General features: G+C 42.1%; 1 protein-coding gene across 1 annotated transcript in view; it reads right to left on the bottom strand.

Moving 5' to 3' along the window:
- Nucleotides 1-20,740, bottom strand: part of LOC124720509 (procollagen-lysine,2-oxoglutarate 5-dioxygenase) — a 438,909-nt gene that overhangs the window by 280,155 nt on the left and 138,014 nt on the right. Inside the window, exon 5 of the mRNA XM_047245868.1 lies at nt 9,858-10,034. Within this exon, the coding sequence (XP_047101824.1) occupies nt 9,858-10,034 (177 nt within the window). The remainder of the gene's footprint in view (nt 1-9,857; nt 10,035-20,740) is intronic.

The raw sequence follows: 20,740 nt of genomic DNA on the forward strand, positions 1-20,740 counted from the left end.
TGGAATTCATCCACCTTCCTGATGGGCTTAAAAAAGTTTTGTCATTACAGCTGGACAATCCAGTAAGTAATCTCACTAATAATGGTTACAATAACAATCCCCCTGGGCTGCTGCTGTCCTTCATTGGACCGTGAAATCACTCTTGCTGGCAGTAGTTCTCATGCAAAGAGATTAATTCCTCAAGCTGTAGAAAATGTATGCAATTATGTGCACTTGTGGGAACAATATACTGCAGTGATGAAGAGAAGAATTAACACTCACTTAGCCAACCATTACAGAAAATGTCACTTCTGAGAAAATCTAAAATAAAAAAAATGGGAAGAAACATCCACTGTTTGAAGTCGGTGTGTGTGTTTGGGCTTACGGGCACTCGACGTCAAGGTCATCGGCGCCTTTGAAATTCGAGGCACTGAAGAAAGCACTGCACAAAGTACTACTCCTTAAGAAAATTTCTAGACAATGTAACTGTATTAAGAAACTGTAACCTGTAAATGAACATTCCATACAGAATCCTATAACAAATATTTTCAACAGCTCTAGTGGGCATATTGTCCACAATATCACAGAAAAAGAAGAGGAAATACACAAAGATGAGCTGAAAAATATGATGTGGCAGAAGGATTTGACAAGCAGTGGAAGAGCTATATTGAAACCAGGCCCCTGGAGTAGACAACATACCCTCAGAACTACTGAGATCCTTGGGACTAGAGATGGGCAAACTCGTTCATCCTTGAGAACTAGTTCACTGCTGATCGTTCTTTTTTGGGAACCGTTCATTTTTACTCATTCACCATTCATTTGTGCTTGGTATATGGTTCTTATGAAAAACTGAAAACTAGTAGTGTAGGTGACTGAAGGATGGAGGGCACCAAGAGGGGGCACTTGCCTACCCCCTGGAGTGTAGAGTTTTTATTCATTACAGAATTCTTATACACTTTTAGAAGTAACTTCTGTGATTCTGCAGAACCTTGTGTGGCTGATTGCAGGAAAATAATATAGGGTGGCGCACGGAAAACCGGCCCCGAGTACAGACTGTTCAATAATTACGGACGATGTGTTGCCCGTTACGAGCAGATACAACAAACAGACAAACGTGTAATAATTAGACAGTGAAGAAATAACAAGTTAATGCAAGCAACAATTGCGAAACAATCGATAATGATGTGTAGAGAGCTGGAGAAGAGAACACGAAAATCTCACGCGACGCACATGGGCTATAGCTCATGTAGTCTTGTAAACCTGTGGGTGGCTGTTTTCCAACTTAATAGACCACAAGTGTCTTGTATAAAATTATTCGTTTCGACTTCCACTACATAGCTATGCTACGTTGTAAACAATAATCATTTACACCCTATATATACTTCACGTTGTCTCTGAGTTCATAGGGGAAGTTGAGACTTTATGGAAGCATAAAATAAAATGTGGTTTTCTCATACTTGGTCACACGCTTAGTAAAAATTAGGTTTTTAAGTTGCATTATTAAAGTTAATGCAGCAATAATAATAATAATAATAAGTAGTAAAGTTTTTGGTTTGAAAGCTCCTTCTAAACAAATGTTTTTGAGATAATAAGTAAATACGATTTTATGGCAATCTATGTCTTTTCAAATGGAGAGGCACCGCTTTTCCTTCTGAGCCAAAATGACTCACAACCCACTTTTTTTTTCCAAATACACCAAACTAGTAGGTAACGCAAATTGGAAACAACCAAATTTAAAAATAATTACAGCCTTCCTAAATGTAATGTTTTGTATATGAAAGATACACGAAAATCGTTTTATATGAGTTTTCGTACACTAAAAATTAAGCAAATTATTGAAAGTTAGCTGCTAAATCAAGCCGATGAAACCAAAAAATATATGAATAACAAAACACTTTCCTTGTTATAAGTATGTCTTCTGCTGTTCATAGATATAATGAAGTGAGCTGATATGCCCTTTTGTTACCTGAAAAGACGTACCTATTACATACAACGTAATTTTTATGTAATTTACGTAACTATAAAATACTTTTTGATTACCGGTCGTGGGTGCTGAATAGCCAGAACCAAGTGCAAGAACAGTTTGGAACACATGTAAACGAGGCGAGCACAGTGAACAAAACGAGCAACTGGATACTGAACTAACTAGGAGCAGTCGGCAGTGGAACTGAGACAGGTGGTCATGCGAAGAACGGCGAGTGCGGTCCTTTCGTTCATCTTGGTGAACCGTTCCTTTGCACCCGTTCGTTCGCGAACTACCCATCTCTACTTGGGACAGCCAGCTGTGACAAAATTATTCCCCCTGTTGTGGAAGATAAATGAGACAGCAAAAATACCTTTACACATCAAAAAGAATGTAATAATTGCAATTCCAAAGAAAGCAGGTGTTGACAGGTGTGAATATTATCAAACTACCAATTTAATAAATCAAAGTTGCAAAATATGACACAAATAATTTAGATAAATGAAAAAAATCAATGAAGACAATTTCAAGAATCATCAGTCTGGGTTCCACAGAAATGTAGGAATGCATGAGCCAATACTGATTCTACAATTTAACTTAAAAGATAGCTTAAAAAAGATAAATCTATATTTATAGCATTTGTAGATTTAGAGAAACCTTTTGACAATGCTGACTGGAATACACTCTTTGAAATTCTTGTGGCAGTAGGGATAAAACACAGGGAGCAAAAGGTTTTTACAAATTGTGCAGAAACCAGATGGCAGTTACAAGAGTAGAAGGGCATGAAAGGGAGGCAATAGTTGAGATGGGAGTGAGACAGAGTTGTAGCCTATCCCCAGTGTTCTTCAATCTATACATGGACCACTTGTTCCCACACATTGTGTCTCATAAATCAGACCATGAACAAGGCAAGGTATATAGGGTTATTGTAAGTGATTGTCGGGATTCCAAAAACCATAATACACAATGCAATTCATGTAGTAATACAAATATTATTTTATTGACTACTGTCACACATAAACTTGCTTTTTCAACATAGTTTTCCAAGTCTTCTTTCTATTATTTCTTTTTACAAATGCTTAATATATGGACCTGTTGCCACTCAACACACATCTACTTGCACAAGACAATACACCTCATCCCACAGATGTCCCTATAGTCTGGGAGTCAAGTCTTTGGTAACTGCAAAATGATGCGCACCTTTGTAACAGTGAGTTTCTTGCTGAAAACCGATACTGCCATTTTGCTTTGTCTGACTAGAAATCTAGTTCAAAGTTTATTTCGTTTCAGAAATTATTTGTATACATACTCTTATATGTCATTTTAAAGCATGACCAGTGTGACGTGCAGTGTAAATACAACAAATGAAAGTTAAACACAGGAAGCAAAGTGTGCTACATACCCGAGTTCTCGAATTCGTGTACTTGATGAGGGAATATTTTGAGAAAGAAAACGGATGAAGTCGTCCCTTGTTCCTTGTTGCTCATGTTGTAATGAGGGCCGAGACAGGTTAGGGGGGGGGGGGGGGGGAGGGGGGGGGGGAACTCTTTTAACAACAGGGAAAAAATCAGCAGACTACAGTGTGTGGTGAGGCTGGTACAACATGGCTGCAGACACCAGAAAAAAAGTGACAGAGGAAGAAGCAAGTGAGCATTGGAAAGTTTTCAAAAAATGATGCTCATCCCATATACAGGGTGACACAGAATAATGGGAATGTTTGAAATGAGTAGTGGCAGCCATGGGAAGGTGGCAGCACTGCAGATTTGTGACAGTTAGTGAGTAAACAGTCTGTCATTTCAATAATCATGGATCAGTGGAATGGACAACAGCATGTGTTAGCCATAAAAATGTTTTATAAAAACAATGATAGTTTGGTAGCAGTGCAGGGGGAGTTTTTATAATTTAGGACGTCATGATGCCATTCCATCGAAACATGCGGTAAAATGTTGGATTAATAACTTTGAAGAGACTGGATCTGCCCTCAAGAAGAAACCAATAGGAAAAACAAGAAGTGTGCGTTCTCCAACGAACATTAATTTTGTACACATGTCTGTCTTACGGAGTTCAATTCATAAGCAGGCAGCGGTGGTTGGAATGTCCTGGGAGAGTGTTTGCCGAATTCTTCATCTTGATTTAAAATTTCATCCGTACAAACTACAGATGGTGCAACAATTGAAGGACAACAATTACCGGTTGCGATTAGGACTCTGTCAGCAAATGATAACAAAAATAAACAATGATGATGAATTTCTAAACAAGTTGTGGATGTCGGATGAGGCACATTTTCATCTCACACGTTATGTGAATAAACAGACCTAACGTTACTGAGCAAACACAAATCCTAATGACATTCATGATCGCCCTTTACATGCTAGTAAAGTGTCAATATGGTGTGGTGTAACTTTCATTACACCTGAATTGAACAACCTTCCAAACGTTCAAGAAGCCTGGTTTCAAGAGGACAGAACGACATCACACACACACAGCACGGCAGTCATTGGTGTAAGTGCAAGAATTGTTTGGCAATCGTGTCATCTCATGATTCGGTAACATTCCCTGGCCCCCTAGATTACCAGATTTATCCCTTTGTCCCCCCCCCTCCCCCCTTGTGGGGCCACCTCAAGAGCTGTCTACATGACTTGACCAAGAACCCTGGATGAGGGAAGAGTTAAAACAGAATTTGGGCTGCAATCCACAGCATCCCAGCTGAGATGTTGCAGTGGTTAATGAGGAATCTCAACAGCAGATTTCACAAATGTATTCATACAGGAGGATAAATGATAAATGTCTTCAATGTTACGTAAATGGCAGAGTTATAAGGTTTCAATTACTAAAAATGCAATTTCTTTCCTTCATCACTTCTAGTTTTATTGGACTGTGGAAATGTTCCCATTTTTCTTTGTCACCCTGTATAATCACTATAAAAGAGAGAATATAGAAATACAAGTCACTGTGGAATGAAATAAATAAGTGCAGGGAAGCTAAGATGAAATGGCTACATGAAAAATGTAAAGCAATCAAAAAAGAGATGATTGTTGGAAGGACAGACTCAGCATATAGTAAAGTCAAAATAATCTTCAGTGAAATTAAAAGCAAGGGTGGTCACATTAAGACTGCAATGGAAATTCCACTGTTAAATGCAATGGAGAGGGCGGATAGGTGGAAAGAGTACATTGAAGGCCTCTAGGAGGGGGAAGACTTGTCTCATTTGACAGAAGAAGGAGCAGGAATCTATTCGTAAGAGACAAGGGATCCAGTATTAGAATCTGAATTTAAGAGAGCTTTGGAGGATGTAAGCTAAAATAAGGCAGATGATAGATAACATTCCATCACAATTTCTGAAATCGTTGGGGGAAGTGGCAACAAAATGATTATTCACATTGCTGTGTAGGATATGTGAGTCTGGCAACATACCATCTGACTTTCAGAAAAATATCATCCATACAATTCTGAAGAATGCACAAGCTGACAAGTGCGAGAATTATTGCACAATCTGCTTAACAGCTCATGCATCCAAGCTGTTGGCAAGAATAAATTACAGAACAATGGGGAAAAAATGAGGATGAGTTAGATGATGATCAGTTGGGCTTTAAGAAAAGCAAAGGCACCAGAGAGGCAGTTCTGACATTGCGGTTGACACTGGAAGCATAACTAAAGAAAAATCAAGACACATTCATAGGATTTGTTGGCCTGGAGAAACAGTTTGACAATGTAATATGGTGCAAGATGTTCGAAATTCTGAGAAAAATAGGGGTAAGCTATAGGGAGAGAGTGGTAATATACAATATGTATAAGAGCCAAGACGGAATAATAAGAGAGGACACCCAAGAACAAAGTGCTCGGATTAAAAAGGATGTAGGACAGGGATGTAATCTTTCTCTCCTACTGTTCAATCTGTACATTGAAGAAGCAATGACGCAAATGAAAGAAAGGTTCAGGAGTGGAATTAAAATTCACGATGAAAGGATAACTGTGATACAATTTGCTGATGACGTCGCTATCGTGAGTGAAAATCGAGAAGAATTACATGATCTGGTGAATGGAATGAACAGTCTAATGAGTACAGAGTATAGATTGAGAGTAAATAAAAAAGAAAGTAATGAGAAGTAGCAGAAATGAGAACAGTGAGAATCTTAACATTGGGATTGATGGTCACGGCGCAGATGAAGTTAAGGAATTCTGCTACCTAGCCAGCAGTATAACCAATGACGGATGGAGCAAGGAGGACATCAAAAGCAGACTAGCACTGGCAAAAAGTGCATTCCTGGCCAACAGAAGTCTACTAGTATCAAACAAAGGCCCTAATTTGAGGAAGAAATTTCTGAGAATGTATGTTTGGAGCACAGCATTGTATGTCAGTGAAGCATGGACTGTGGGAAAACCAGAAGAGAAGGGAATCAAAGCATTTGAGATGTGGTGCTACAGACGAATGCTAAAAATTAGGCAGACCGATAAGGTAAGAAATGAGGAGGTTTTGCACAGATCGGAGAGGAAAGGAATATGTGGAAAACAGTGATAAGGAGAAGAGACAGGATGATAGGACATTTGTTACACCACGGAATGACTTCCATGGTCTTAGAGGGAGCTGTAGAGGGCAAAAACTAGAGAGGAAGACAGAGATTGGAATACACCCAGCAAATAATCGATGACCTCTGAGATGAAGAGGTTGGCACAGCAGAGGAATTCGTTGTGGGCCACAGCAAACCAGACTGATGACACAGAGAGAGAGAGAGAGAGAGAGAGAGAGAGAGAGAGAGAGAGAGAGATGCCACACTGTCGCAACTGCTCATGTAGCTTGTGAATGGTGGTCTTTTAAAACGCAGGAAATTTTCACTGCGTACAGTGGTCAAAGACAAAGGCACCAGCTATTTAATTATTAATGGATGTAGATTATTAACGGAAAGGACATATGTGGGTGCACGGGAATGCAGATTTCTGCACAGGACCTATGTGTGACATTTGAAAGTTCTGTGTTGTTAGGTGAAACTTGGATCAATCCCAGTGATAGCTTGAGCACAGCAGAAGAAAATTATACGCAATCAGATTATGACAGTGATGTGAGTAGTTTTTCCATTACTTAACTGCAGCACACACTGTAATTTAAGAGGGGAGTATACTACACACAAATAATATGAGTATGGTACTTTCTTCTGATTATAACAGTTAATATTGTCACAAATTTTTAAAATGTGTCCTCAGTTCTCGTTACCCACTTATCCGCAGCTCGTGGTCTTGCGGTAGCGTTCTCACTTCTTGTGCACGGGGTCCCGGGTTCGATTCCCGGTGGGGTCTGGGATTTTCTCTACCTCATGAAGACTGGGTGTTGTGTGTCTTTCATCATCATCATCATTTCATCATCATTGACTCGCAAGTCGCCGAAGTGGCGTCAACTAAAAAGGACTTGCAATACGGCGGTCAAACTTCCCCCACATGGGGCCTCCCGGCCAACAATGCCATAGGATCATTTAATTTCATTACCCACTTAGCCCTAATTTACATCAATCCCTTCGGTCTCACTATTTCTTCTCAGTAACTATTCCTTTCTTCACTCCATTTTGGTTTTCTATATCCTTTATTTTATTTTCTAACCTGTCCATTTTCCTCTGGCATCTATCTCTACAACATAAAACACACTTAGTTTTCAGTTGTGATTAGCTCTTGCATGACGTATTGTCTGTAATCTCTCTCTTGCCTACTACCCTATCTTCCACCTCAAAGCTCTTACGTTTTCAAATCTCGTCTGGTGCAGTCCCCAGCAATAAGTTTTTCCTTCCCATTCTGTCAGGTAAGTCTCCCCTGATGGGGGGTTCTGGCGACTTTTCCAAACTCTCCCTATTTCCTAAATCTCACCAGTCCTTTTCCTTCGTCCCTCTTCCTTCCGCTTAAATCCTTTTGCCAGAAGAAGGAACCACTGGTTCTGAAGTGTAGCAAACTTTCTTAACCTTCATACATGTGTGTTCTCCTGCTGCCACTTGATGAGTCAATTTACATTTTACTTTTACAAATTATTCTGTCACTTTTTATGGAACTAGTGAATAAAGCAAATGTTTAACAATGAAAAGAATAGCAGTAAATACTCGACAATATTGCAAATACAGTTTGCATTTCTATTATGAAGTAAAAAAAATAGTAATTTAATGTGTGGTTCTGATACAGATTCAACAGGTTCCTGACACAACAACATAGGTCTGAAGATGATCCATGGAGATCAAAACTGGTCATGTACTGATTTAAAAAATGGGCAAGGGGGACTAAAAAACTGATATATTCTAATTGTTTTATATATCACACAACTTGAAGATATTTCACTACACTAAATACATAGTAGCTCTTCTCAATTTTTTGAGTTCACGTATTAAAACTAGTTATCGTAAGTAAATTCAGGCTTACAGATACGACCTGCATGCTTTATTTTTTATTTTATTTATTTATTCATTTAATTACTTTTTCACAGTTGTAGTAGATGAAGTGCAGTATGCCGCATTCAGCTACAGAGCCATCTGGCCGCACGCACCAGCAAAACCAACTATTCATCTCGTGTCTCATGTCTCACAGACTATGTCAGCAGTGAATACAAATATAAGTACATATATAAAACAGTGACCAGTCACTTTTTGAAATATATGGTTATTTTCATAAAATAGATTTTGAGCTTCTTCAGGCTCATCTTCGGGTGGGATACAGGGAAGTTACATTTTTATTTCTGCAACATGATGCTGTGTACTGGCTCTGTGCAAGAAGATAGCAAAACTTGATTCATGGCAATACGTAAACTAAATTTTATCGGTGGTACAACGAACTTACTATATCCCTCAGACTTGATGGTTATATACTTAATATTTCTAACACATAGATGTGGAAATGAATGAAAACTTTGTACTCCAGATTCCATGGTGTGGAGGTAGATGAGAGGCAATTAACTGCCCTCTCTTGCTCGCAGCCCCACCTTGACATCTCTCAAAACTTACCAATTCATATATAGAAACTAAACTCCATCCAAAAAGGCCTTGGAAGGCCCAACGGTACCGACCAGCCACCACATCATCCTCAGCCCATATACATCACTGGATGCGACTATGGAAGAGCATGTGGTCAGCACACCGCTCTCCCGGCCGTACGTCAGTTTACGAGACCGGAGCCGCTACTTCTCAACCAAGTAGCTCCTCAGTTTGCCTCACAAGGGCTGAGGGCACCCCGTTTGCCTACAGCGCTCGACAGACCGGTCGATCACCATCCAAGTACTAGCCCAGCCCGACAGCAGTTAACTTCAACGATCTGATGGGAACCGGTGTTATAAATGTCACAATTCATTTATATATTATGGTAATTTTAGGGTCTTTCCCCCCATCCCTCCCATGTTTTGGAAAAACTTCTGCAGGCAGTAATGCAATCCAGGATTTATGGGATGCTTTCAATAGCCATGTACGTTTCATGAACCCACCACCAACTATACAACAACAATTGTGGACAGATCTGCAAGATCCTTGCTCAATATCTCTCCACGATTCCAGGCCACCCTGTAAGTGTCCACCACTTAACATTTCTTTCGAATGTTGAGGCCTCGTGGTCAGCCTTGCTATTAAAAGCACATGCAGTGTCTTCCCACATTTAGCCATTCAGCGTAAATCAAAGTAAGGTAATGAGAAACAAAACTATACAGATATGCTGTAACAGCAACATGTGAACAGTCAGCATGATTTCGGTACCTTGACACCGTACCACCTATATGCTGTGGCTGTATAAAGTGCTACGGCTGCTTACATGGGGATCTCTGGAACAATAATGGCATTACATTCATGAACTGGCCCATATTTCCTAATACTCACAACCCTATGCTGGCAAAGAGGTACCAGGTGTCAAATTGCAGCTACTCGTGCAGAAAGTCGATTCAGACTGTAGCATACAAAAATCGTACCTGCAGCACCGTTGAGGTTCTGGAAGATGTCTGACTTGTGGTCCAACTTTATCTTGAGCTTTGTGCGCAGCTTCTCGTCCAGGTAGGCCCGCGTGTAGAACAGTTGGTCGTCGTCCGTATCGGCGATGGCAGCGTGTGTCACCACAGCGTACAGCTCTGGTGCATATCCGATGAAACCTGCCAACACAATAGCAAGTATTACTCTTCTACGGCGTCCAAGTCCTACCTGCACACAAAACACACCCTCACAATGGAACAACCCACCGTTTAGAAAAGGCTGGTTTGTAATGAAAATGTTCTTATAGTACACCTACACTCCATCTACATCCATACTCCGCAAGCCACCTGACGGCGTGTGGTGGAGGGTACCTCCCTTCTATTACAGTCTCACATTGTTCGTGGAAAGAAAGATTGTCGGTATGTCTCTGTGTGGGCTCTAATCTCTCTCATTTTATCCTCGTGGTCTCCTTGTGAGATATACGTAGGAGGGAGCAATATACTGCTTGACTCCTCGGTGAAGGTATGTTCTCGAAACTTCAACAAAAGCCCGTACTGAGCTACTGAGCGTCTCTCCTGCAGAGTCTTCCACTGGAGTTTATCTATAATCTCTGTAACACTTTCGCAATTACTAAATGATCCTGTAACGAAGCGCGCTGCTCTCCGTTGGATCTTCTCTATCTCTTCTATCAACCCTATCTGGTACGGGTCCCACACTGCTGAGCAGTATTCAAGCAGTGGGCGAACAAGCGTACTGCAACCTACTTCCTTTGTTTTCGAATTGCATTTCCTTAGGGTTCTTCCAAGAAATCTAAATCTGGCATCTGCTTTACCAACGATCAATTTTATATGATCATTCCATTTTAAATCACTCCTAATGCGTACTCCCAGATAATTTATGGAATTAACTGCTTCCAGTTGCTGACCTGCCACATTGCAGATAAAGGATCTTTCTTCCTATGTATTCACAGCACATTACACTTGTATACATTGAGATTCAATTGCCATTCCCTGCACCCATGCGTCGATTCGTTGCAGATCCTCCTGCATTTCAGTACAATTTTCCATTGTTACAACCTCTCGATATACTACAGCATCATCCGCAAAAAGCCTCAGTAAACTTCCGATGTTATCCACAAGGTCATTTACGTATATTGTGAATAGCAACGATTCTACGACGCTCCCCTGTGGCACACCTGAAATCACTCTTACTTTGGAAGACTTCTCTCCATTGAGAACGACATGCTGCATTCTGCTATCACTTCAATCCAATCACACAATTGGTCTAATAGTCCATATGCTCTTACTTTGTTCATTAAACAACTGTGAGGAACTGTATCAAACACCTTGCAATAGTCAAGAAACATGGCATCTACCTGGGAACCCGTGTCTATGGCCCTCTGAGTCTCGTGGACAAATAACACGAGCTGGGTTCACTCTGTGATAAAAAATATATGGACATCCTCAATAACACACATTTTTCATATTAGGTGCATTGAGCTGTCGCCTGCTGCCAGGTACTACATATCATCGACCTCAGTTGCCATTGGACATCGTGAGAGAGCAGAATGGGGCACTCCGCGGAACTCACGGATTTCAAATGTTGTCCTGCAATTGGGTGTCACTTGTGTGATATGTCTGTACGCAAGATTTCTACACTCCTAAACATCTATAGGTCCACTGTTTCCGATATGATAGTGAAGTGGAAACGTGAAGGGACACATACAGCACAAAAGCGTACAGGCCGACCTCGTCTGTTGACTGACAGACACCACTGACAGTTGAAGAGGGTCGTAATGTGAAATCGACAGAAATGAATCCAGACCATCATTCAGGAATTCCAAACTGCATCAGGATCCACTGGAGCTACTATGACAGTTAGGTGGGAGTTGAGAAAACTTGGATTTCACCGACGAGCAGCTGCTCATAAGCCACACAACACGCCAGTAAATGCCAAACGATGCCTCGTTTGGTGTGAGGAGCGTAAACATTGGATGATTGAACAGTGGAAAAATGTTGTGCTGAGTGACGAATCACGGTACACAATGTGGCGATCCGATGGCATGGTGTGGGCATGGCGAATGCCTGGTGAACGTCATCTGCCAGCGTGTGTAGTGCCAACAGTAAACTTCAGAGGCGGTGGTGTTATGGTGTGGTCGTGTTTTTCATGGAAGCGGCTTGCACCCCTTGTTGTTTTGCGTGGCACCATCACAGCAAAGGCCTACATTGATGTTTTAAGCACCTTCTTACTTCCCACTGTTGAAGAGTAATTCGGGGATGGCGATTGCATGTTTCAACACAACCGAGCACCTGTTCATAATGCACGGCCTGTGGTGGTGTGGTAACACGACAATAACATCCCTGTAATGGACTGGCCTGCACAGAGTCCTGACCTGAATCCCATAGGACACCTTTGGGATGTTTTGGAACCCTGACTTTGTGCCAGGCCTCACTGACCGACATCGATTGATGGTGTCATATGCGGCACTAAGGTCAACAAAAGTGACACTTGTGATCTACTCACGTTAATATCCATCAGATTTGTACTGAAAATACAAATTATAGTTTTGCATGTGATGTTTCTGTTTCTCAATGTTGGATACAGCTGTATGAAGGTCAACATGATTTTTCCTGCTGAAGCCTGGGTTTTGAATTTTTTCTTGATGGGTGAGTTGGTGTGCTTCCAGTCCGTGCTTTGTCTTTTTCATTCTGGCTCACATTAGTGAACCCAAGTTTCATCACAAGTTAAAACTTTGTTGAAGAAGTGCTCCTCTTCTCTTCCATAACATTCATTTAGCTCTGTGCACACTCTCAACCCTGTTTCCTTGTGTAGCCACGTCAACTCCTTTGGGACCCATCTTGCACATTTTTTGCAGTACTTCAGTTTTTTACAGATAATGTTGTGAACTGTACCAGTACTAACTTGAACGTTATCAACTATCATTTCCACAGTCACATGGTGGGTCAGCACGAATAATGTCATCAATTCGACTTTCAAGTGAGGGAGTTGAAACTGCAACTGGTCGGCCAGATCGGTGTTCGTCAGTCACTGAGTCGCGACCATTTTTGAACTGCTCTACCCACTTGTAAAAATTTACACAATTCGTACAACCTTCATCATAAACTTAACACATTATACAGTATATATTCACCGGTTTCTCGCCTTCAGCAAGTAAAAAGCGGATAACAGAATGTTGGTTCAAATAATGTGGACATTTCAAGCGGACTCACTCTTGAAATGTATTTTTGAGATTACAAACAAAACAATGTTGATACATCAGCTGATCAGGGCTCATCCCTGTGATGCCAACTTAAAGCCATAAAAGTACCAAACTTACCCTACTAACAGTTTTTTCACAGACCAATTTGTCTCTCTAATTATTGAATGACCCTCGTAAATACTGAGAGTGATCACACTGAACAAGAAGACGTAACAGCCAAATATATCACACTTCAAGAAAGAAAAAAGGACAAGATCTCTCTGAAGTTGATAGGTGCAAAATCAGTGATAGAAATGGAGTTTTGTCTTAACATTTGTTCTGTAAGTATTTGAGCATAATACGTAAAGCTTGATACAAGGCGTGTTTTTTAAGTAAGTACCGTTTTGATATTACTAAGAGACGTGCTAAGATATTTCAATAATTTTATTTTTACATGAAAGCCTGTATCTTAATCTACTGTTCTACATAATTTCCGTCAATACTGAGGCACTTGTCATAAAGTTGTACCAGTTTTTGAATACCCTCCTCATAGAAGTCTGCCGCCTGACTTGTTAACCACTGCATCACCACTGTTTTGACTTCGTCATCGTCTTGAAGATGACCGCCCAGGGGTTTCTTCAAGTGCAGGAACAGATGGTAGTCACTGGGCGCAAGATCGGGGCTGTACGGAGGATGATCTAGAGTTTCCCATCGAAAAGGTGTGATGAGATCTTTGGTGTGATTCGCCACATGCGGACGTGCATTGTCTTGCAGCAAAACGATGCCCTTGCTCAACTTCCTTGGACTGTTGCTTTGATTCTGGTGTGACGCAGGCCACCCATGTTTCATCGCTTGTAACAATTTGGCTTAAGAAATCATCACCGTCGTTGTGGTACCTCCAAGGAAAGCCAATGCACTGTCTAAACGTTGGGTTTTGTGCACATCCGTCAACATTTTCGGTACCCAACGTGCGCACAATTTTCGGTAATTCCATTGCTCGGTCACAATGCCATACAAACCACTACGAGAAACATTAGGAAAGTCATCGCGCAAGGAGGAAATCGTAAAACGTCTGTTTTCTCTCACATTATTGTCCACTTCCATCGAAGGACGCCCACTCCGTTGTTCGTCGTGCACATTTGTGAGGCCATCTTCAAAAGCTCTCTCCCATTTTCTTACCATTCCATCACTCATAATGTTTTCTCCGTAAACTGCACAGATCTCAAGATGAATATCGATCCCTTTTAGGCCTTTAGCACTGAGAAATCTTATAACAGCCCGTACTTCACAGTCGGCGGGACTCACGATTATCGGAGGCATCTTAAAACACTCAGTACACAACGTAAACAAGGAAGAATCGGACTGTAATGGCGTCAGTGCGTGGATTAAGGTACAGGCTTTTATGTAAAAATAAAATTATTGGAATATCTTAGCACGTCTTTTTTAAATTTCAAAACGGTACTTACTTAAAAAAAAACACCTCGTATCTCAAATCCTTGGTGTATACCAATCGTCCGCAGACCATCGTTGAGCTAAGGAACAATATTCGTGTTCCTACTGCCAACATCGACAGTGACATGTTGGAAAAAGTGGACTGAAACTTCCAATTTCAACTCTCTGAATTGAGCAGAACGGAGGCCACCTTCAAGGTATCATTTTCAAAACTTGATGGGACAAAACTTTAGACATTATTCTTTGTAAAGAAAAAAGAATGAAATTGATGTCTCTAATACTTTCTGATTTATCATTTTTTTTAAATAAAGAAGTTCCCGCGCCGCACCCTATACCTGCGAAAAGAAGCTGGCTGTAAGACGTCATTGTGGTAAAGTTGCAGCCGGTACGGTAGCTTAGTGTGACCGATCAGAAGGTTGATTGCTCTCTGGATTAAAGAAATAAACGATCGACTTGAATGGCGTCATGTGACGTACGCTCCGACCAAAGGCAACGGAAAAAAATGTGGCTACTGTTAACGCCTTGCAAAGAGGGTCGTGGTCGAGACGACGATTCGGGTCCGCTAATTTTTACTTTTTTATTTATATTTTTTCATCACTTGTCACATTATTTAATTTATATCACGTTTGAGAGGCTATACAGGGTGGTCCATTGATAGTGACCGGGTCAAATATCTCACGAAATAAGCATCAAACGAAAAAACTACAAAGAACGAAACTCATCTAGCTTGAAGGGGGAAACCAGATGGCGCTATGATTGGCCCGCTAGATGGCGCTGCCACAGGTCAGACGGATATCAACTGCGTTTTTTAAATAGGAACCTCCATTTTTTATTAAATATTCGCGTAGTACGTAAAGAAATATGAATGTTTTAGTTGGACCACTTTTTCCGGTTTGTGATAGATGGCACTGTGATAGTCACAAACGTATTAGTACGTGGTATAAAGTAACATTCCGCCACTGCGGACGGTATTTGCTTCGTGATGCATTGCCCGTGTTAAATTCGACCGTTTACAAATTGCGGAAAAGGTCGATATCGTCTTGATGTATGGCTATTGTGATCAAAATGCCCACCGGCGTGTGCTATGTATGCTGCTCGGTATCTTGGACATCATCCAAGTGTCCCGACCGTTCGCCGGATAGTTACGTTATTTAAGGAAACAGGAACTGTTCAGCCACATGTGGAACGTCAACCACGATCTGCAATAAATGATGATGCCCAAGTAGGTGTTTTAGCTGCTGTCGCGGCTAATCCGCACATCAGTAGCAGACAAATTGCGCGAGAATCGGGAATCTCAAAAACGTCTGTGTTTAGAATGCTACATCAACATCGATTGCACCCGTGCCATATTTCTATGCACCAGGAATTGCATGGCGACGACTTTGAACGTCGTGTACAGTTCTGCCACTGGGCACAAGAGAAATTACGGGAATATGACCGATTTTTTGCACGCGTTCTATTTAGCGACGAAGCGTCATTCACCAACAACGGTAAACTAAGCCGGCATAATATGCACTATTGGACACCGGAAACTCCACGATGGCTGCGACAAGCGGAACATCAGCGACCTTGGCGGGTTAAAGTATGGTGCGGCATTATGGGAGGAAGGATAATTGGCCACCATTTTATCGATGGCAATCTAAATGGTGCAATGTATGCTGATTTCCTACGTAATGTTCTATCGATGTTACTACAAGATGTTTCACTGCATGACAGAATGGCGATGTACTTCCAACATGATGGATGTCCGGCACATAGATCGTGGTGGTTGAAGCGGTATTGAATAGCACATTTCATGACAGGTAGATTGGTCGTCGAAGCACCATACCGTGGCCCGCACGTTCACCGGATCTGACGTCCCCGGATTTCTTTCTGTGGGGAAAGTTGAATGATATTTGCTATCGTGATCCACCGACAATGCCTGACAACATGCGTCAGCGCATTGTCAATGCATGTGCGAACATTACGGAAGGCGAACTACTCGCTGTTGAGAGGAATGTCGTTACACGTATTGCCAAATGCATTGAGGTTGACGGACATCACTTTGAGCATTTATTGCATTAATGTGGTATTTTCAGGTAATCACGCTGTAACAGTATGATAACTTCACAAAGGTACACGTATCACATTGGAACAACCGAAATAAAATGTTCAAACGTACCTACATTCTGTTTTTTAATTTAAAAAACCTACCTGTTACCAGCTGCTCGTCTAAAATTGTAATTCTTTGTAGTTTTTTCGTTTCACGCTTATTTCGTGAGATTAGTGGCCCAGTCACGATCAATGGGCCACTTTGTCTAATGAAAAAACAAAACCACGCGCATTTTCATGAGGATGTACTGAATTTCACTTGTTATTTGGCTATTTACTATCCTTAATCAAATTTTCATGACGAGTGACACACTTGGTAAGCCCAAGTCAAACGTCGACGAATAATTATGCGAATGACGTTATTCAGTATTATAGTAAGTCACAATGTGGCTCGCCCGGTTAGCCGAGCGCTCTAACGCATGGTTTTCCGGAGGGGGAAGGAGCGCCTGGTCCCCGGCACGAATCCGCCCGGCGGACTTGTGTCGAGGTCCGGTGAGCCGGCGAGTCTGTGGATGGTTTTTAGGCGGTTTTCCATCTGCCTCGGCGAATGCGGGCTGGTTCCCCTTACTCCGCCTCAGCTACACTAAGTCGGCGATTGCCACTATGTCGGCGATTGCTGCGCAAACAATGTCTTTACGTACACGTACACCACCATTACTCTATCACGCAAACGTAGGGGTTACACTCGTCTGGTGTGAGACGTTCCCTGGGGGGTCCACCGGGGGCCGAACCACACAATAACCCTGTGTTCGGTGTGAGGCGGCGGAGGGGTGAAGTGGACTGCGGTAGTCGTCATGGGGTTGTGGACCACTGCGGCTACGGCGGGGACGGAGCCTCACCGTCGTTTCTAGGTCCCCGGTTAACATACAACATACATACAAGTCACAATGCACCAGGCCACAGCAGTAACGTGCAATCCAACATCACACGTTGCAGGATGGTGTCTGTCATACAGACATGGAAAACATACATTGAAACGGCATCTACTACTTTGAATGAATGCAGTTTTCTTGCATTTGCAGGAAATGTTCATAGCTGACACTCTGAAAAATTCCACATTTTTGCGATAGCATAGATTAAAAATTAAGTTTGAGCAGGAGCCGAACCATCTCCTCCTACGCGTTCGTCCATCAAAGCTCAAACGCTAACCACCAGACCACCACGAACTCTAATGTCATGCACTTACTCACAGACACACAAGGCACATAATAGACGCGTCAAACTTCTCTTCCGATTTTCTCGGAATTGTCAGAGTTGTGTACCTTACTACCTGCACATTTCGTTGCTTTAGTGTCCCACTAAAGGTGTACAAAGTTTGAAATAAATCCGTGATCCCAATGTAGTGCCTCCCCTTCTTAGTGTCCGAGGCTGGAAGTGGGAACCAGCCCAGGATTTATATTGTGGGATGTGGAAAACCACCTAAAAATCACAACCGGGCTGGCCAGCTCACTGGCTCTTGACATTAACCCGCGAGGCGGATTCGATCCGGGGCGAGGTTCGCCTCCCGAATCGCAAAAGCGGCATGTTAACGCGCTTGGCTATCTGCACACGTTCTAGTAACTGCACTCCTGCAGGGTAACTAATGGTTTCATTTAGTGTTCATACAGAGAACAGGCAAAATACTGTGAACACCTGTACTTACTTCGGAATGGTTTATCAATAAGGGGTTGGACCACCATTTCGTCGTAATACAGCTGCGATTTCTCTTGGAACACTGGTATTTAGATTGTATAGTCTCCAGTGGAATGTTAAGCCGCTCTTCGATCTGAACCTCCTCTAACTCTTGTACTGACGAGAGGCGCAAATGTGCTCCGGAGTCTGCACTCCAATACCGCCCACAAGGATTCGATAATGTCCGAGGACTGTACTGGCCAGGGAAGACGCCGAAGTTCAGTTGCATGCTCCTCGTGCCACGATTGTACTGTCCTGGCTGTGTGAATGGGTGCATTATCGTCCTGAAATACGGCATCATTGTTGGGGGACAATATCTGAATCATGGGGTGCACCTTATCACCTGAAAAGTTCACATAATCGTTGGCTGTACTTCTACTTCTACTTCTACACGGATACTCTGCAAATCACATTTAAGTGCCTGGCAGAGGGTTCATCGAACCACCTTCACAATTCTCCATTATTCCAATCTCGTGTATCGCGCGGAAAGAATGAACACCTATATCTTTCCGTACGAGCTGTGATTTCCCTTATTTTATCCTGGTGATTGTTCCACCCTATGTAGGTCGGAAATAACGCGGCCTTTAATGATGGGACCAGCAGAATATCATCATATGGCTGCCCACACCATCACACTTCCACCTACATGCTTAACCCTCGGAATCAAGCAATCAGGATTGTAAGCTTCTTTTGGCGTTTTCCAGACGTAAACCCGGCCAGATGATGTAAATAACGAAAACGTGGACTCGTCGGACCTTATGACATGTTTCCACTGATCAGCCGTCCAGAATTTATGCTCCCGACACCGTGTTTTACGCTTCTTTGCATTGATTGTCGTCACTAATGGTTTCAGTATAGCAGCTCGTCCACGAATATTCGCTTTATGGAGTTCTCAGCAAACATTGTCTATAGATATAGGGTCTCGAAGATGGCTATTGAGCTCTGTAGTCACTTTAGCCGCCATAGTTTTGTGTTGTTCTGACACAATTCGTATCACCGCACGAGGATCTTTGTCATTTAGTTTTGATTCGCGCCCACTATTACGTTTACACGATGACGTCTTCCCATGTTTTGTGTAGGCTGCCATGACTCTTGAAACAGTTGCTCCTGAAACATTCAGTAAGCTGTCGGTCTTGGTTACTGATGCTCCAGGTAATCAGGCCCCTACAATCTGCCCTCTTTTGAACTCTGTTAGATCTGTCATTGGCCGTCGGCCTCGGCCTCTGAATGCAAATACGAAGTGTGGAGCATTTTCAACTTCTAGCGGCATAATGAATTGCTGTTGTTGTTGTTGTTGTTGTTGTTGTTGTTGTTGTTGTTGTGGTCTTCAGTCCTGAGGCTGGTTTGATGCAGCTCTCCATGCTACTCTATCCTGTGCAAACTTCTTCATCTCCCAGTACCTACTGCAACCTACATTCTTCTGAATCTGCTTAGTGTATTCATCTCTTGATCTCCCTCTACGATTTTTACCATCCACGCTGCCCTCCAATGCTAAATTTGTAATCCCTTGATGCCTCAGAACATGCCCTACCAACCGGTCCCTTCTTCTTGTCAAGCTGTGCCACAAACTCCTCTTCTCCCCAATCCTATTCAATACCTCCTCATTAGTTATGTCATCTACCCATCTAATCTTCAGCATTCTTCTGTAGCACCACATTTCGAAAGCTTCTATTCTCGTCTTGTCTAAACTATTTATAGTCCACGTTTCACTTCCTTACATGGCTACACTCCATACAAATACTTTCAGAAACGTCTTCCTGACCCTTAAATCTATACTCGATGTTAACAAATTTCTCTTCTTCAGAAACGCTTTTCTTGCCATTGCCAGTCTGCATTTTATATCCTCTCTACTTCGACTATCATCAGTTATTTTGCTCCCCAAATAGCAAAACTCCTTTACTACTTTAAGTGTCTCATTTCCTAATTTAATTCCCTCAGCATCACCCGACTTAATTCGACTACATTCCATTATCCTCGTTTTGCTTTTGTTGATGTTCATCTTATATCCTCCTTTCAAGACACTGTCCATTCCGTTCAACTGCTCTTCCAAGTCCTTTGCTGTCTCTGACAGAATTACAATGTCATCGGCGAACCTCAAAGTTTTTATTTCTTCTCCATGGATTTTAATCTTTATTGCTTGCTCAATATAGAGATTGAATAACATCGGGGAGAGGCTACAACCCTGTCTCACTCCCTCCCCAACCACTGCTTCCCTTTCATGCCCCTCGACTCTTATAACCGCCATCTGGTTTCTGTAGAAACTGTAAATAGCCTTTCGCTCCCTGTATTTTGCCCCTGTCACCTTTAGAATTTGATAATCCATTAAATTTGGGGCATGCAGCCGCGCAAATAAAATTTCCTCCACTGATATTGGGGCCGCGTATCGTCGTGCCATCCTGAGAGTGAGCCACAAGACTGACGACCTGACGCCAAGCGCGGCCTTACATGCTCCACCGCGGCGGTACTGCACAT

Source organism: Schistocerca piceifrons, chromosome 11, assembly GCF_021461385.2.
Source record: "Schistocerca piceifrons isolate TAMUIC-IGC-003096 chromosome 11, iqSchPice1.1, whole genome shotgun sequence".
In the NCBI taxonomy this organism is placed as follows: Eukaryota; Metazoa; Arthropoda; class Insecta; order Orthoptera; family Acrididae; genus Schistocerca; species Schistocerca piceifrons.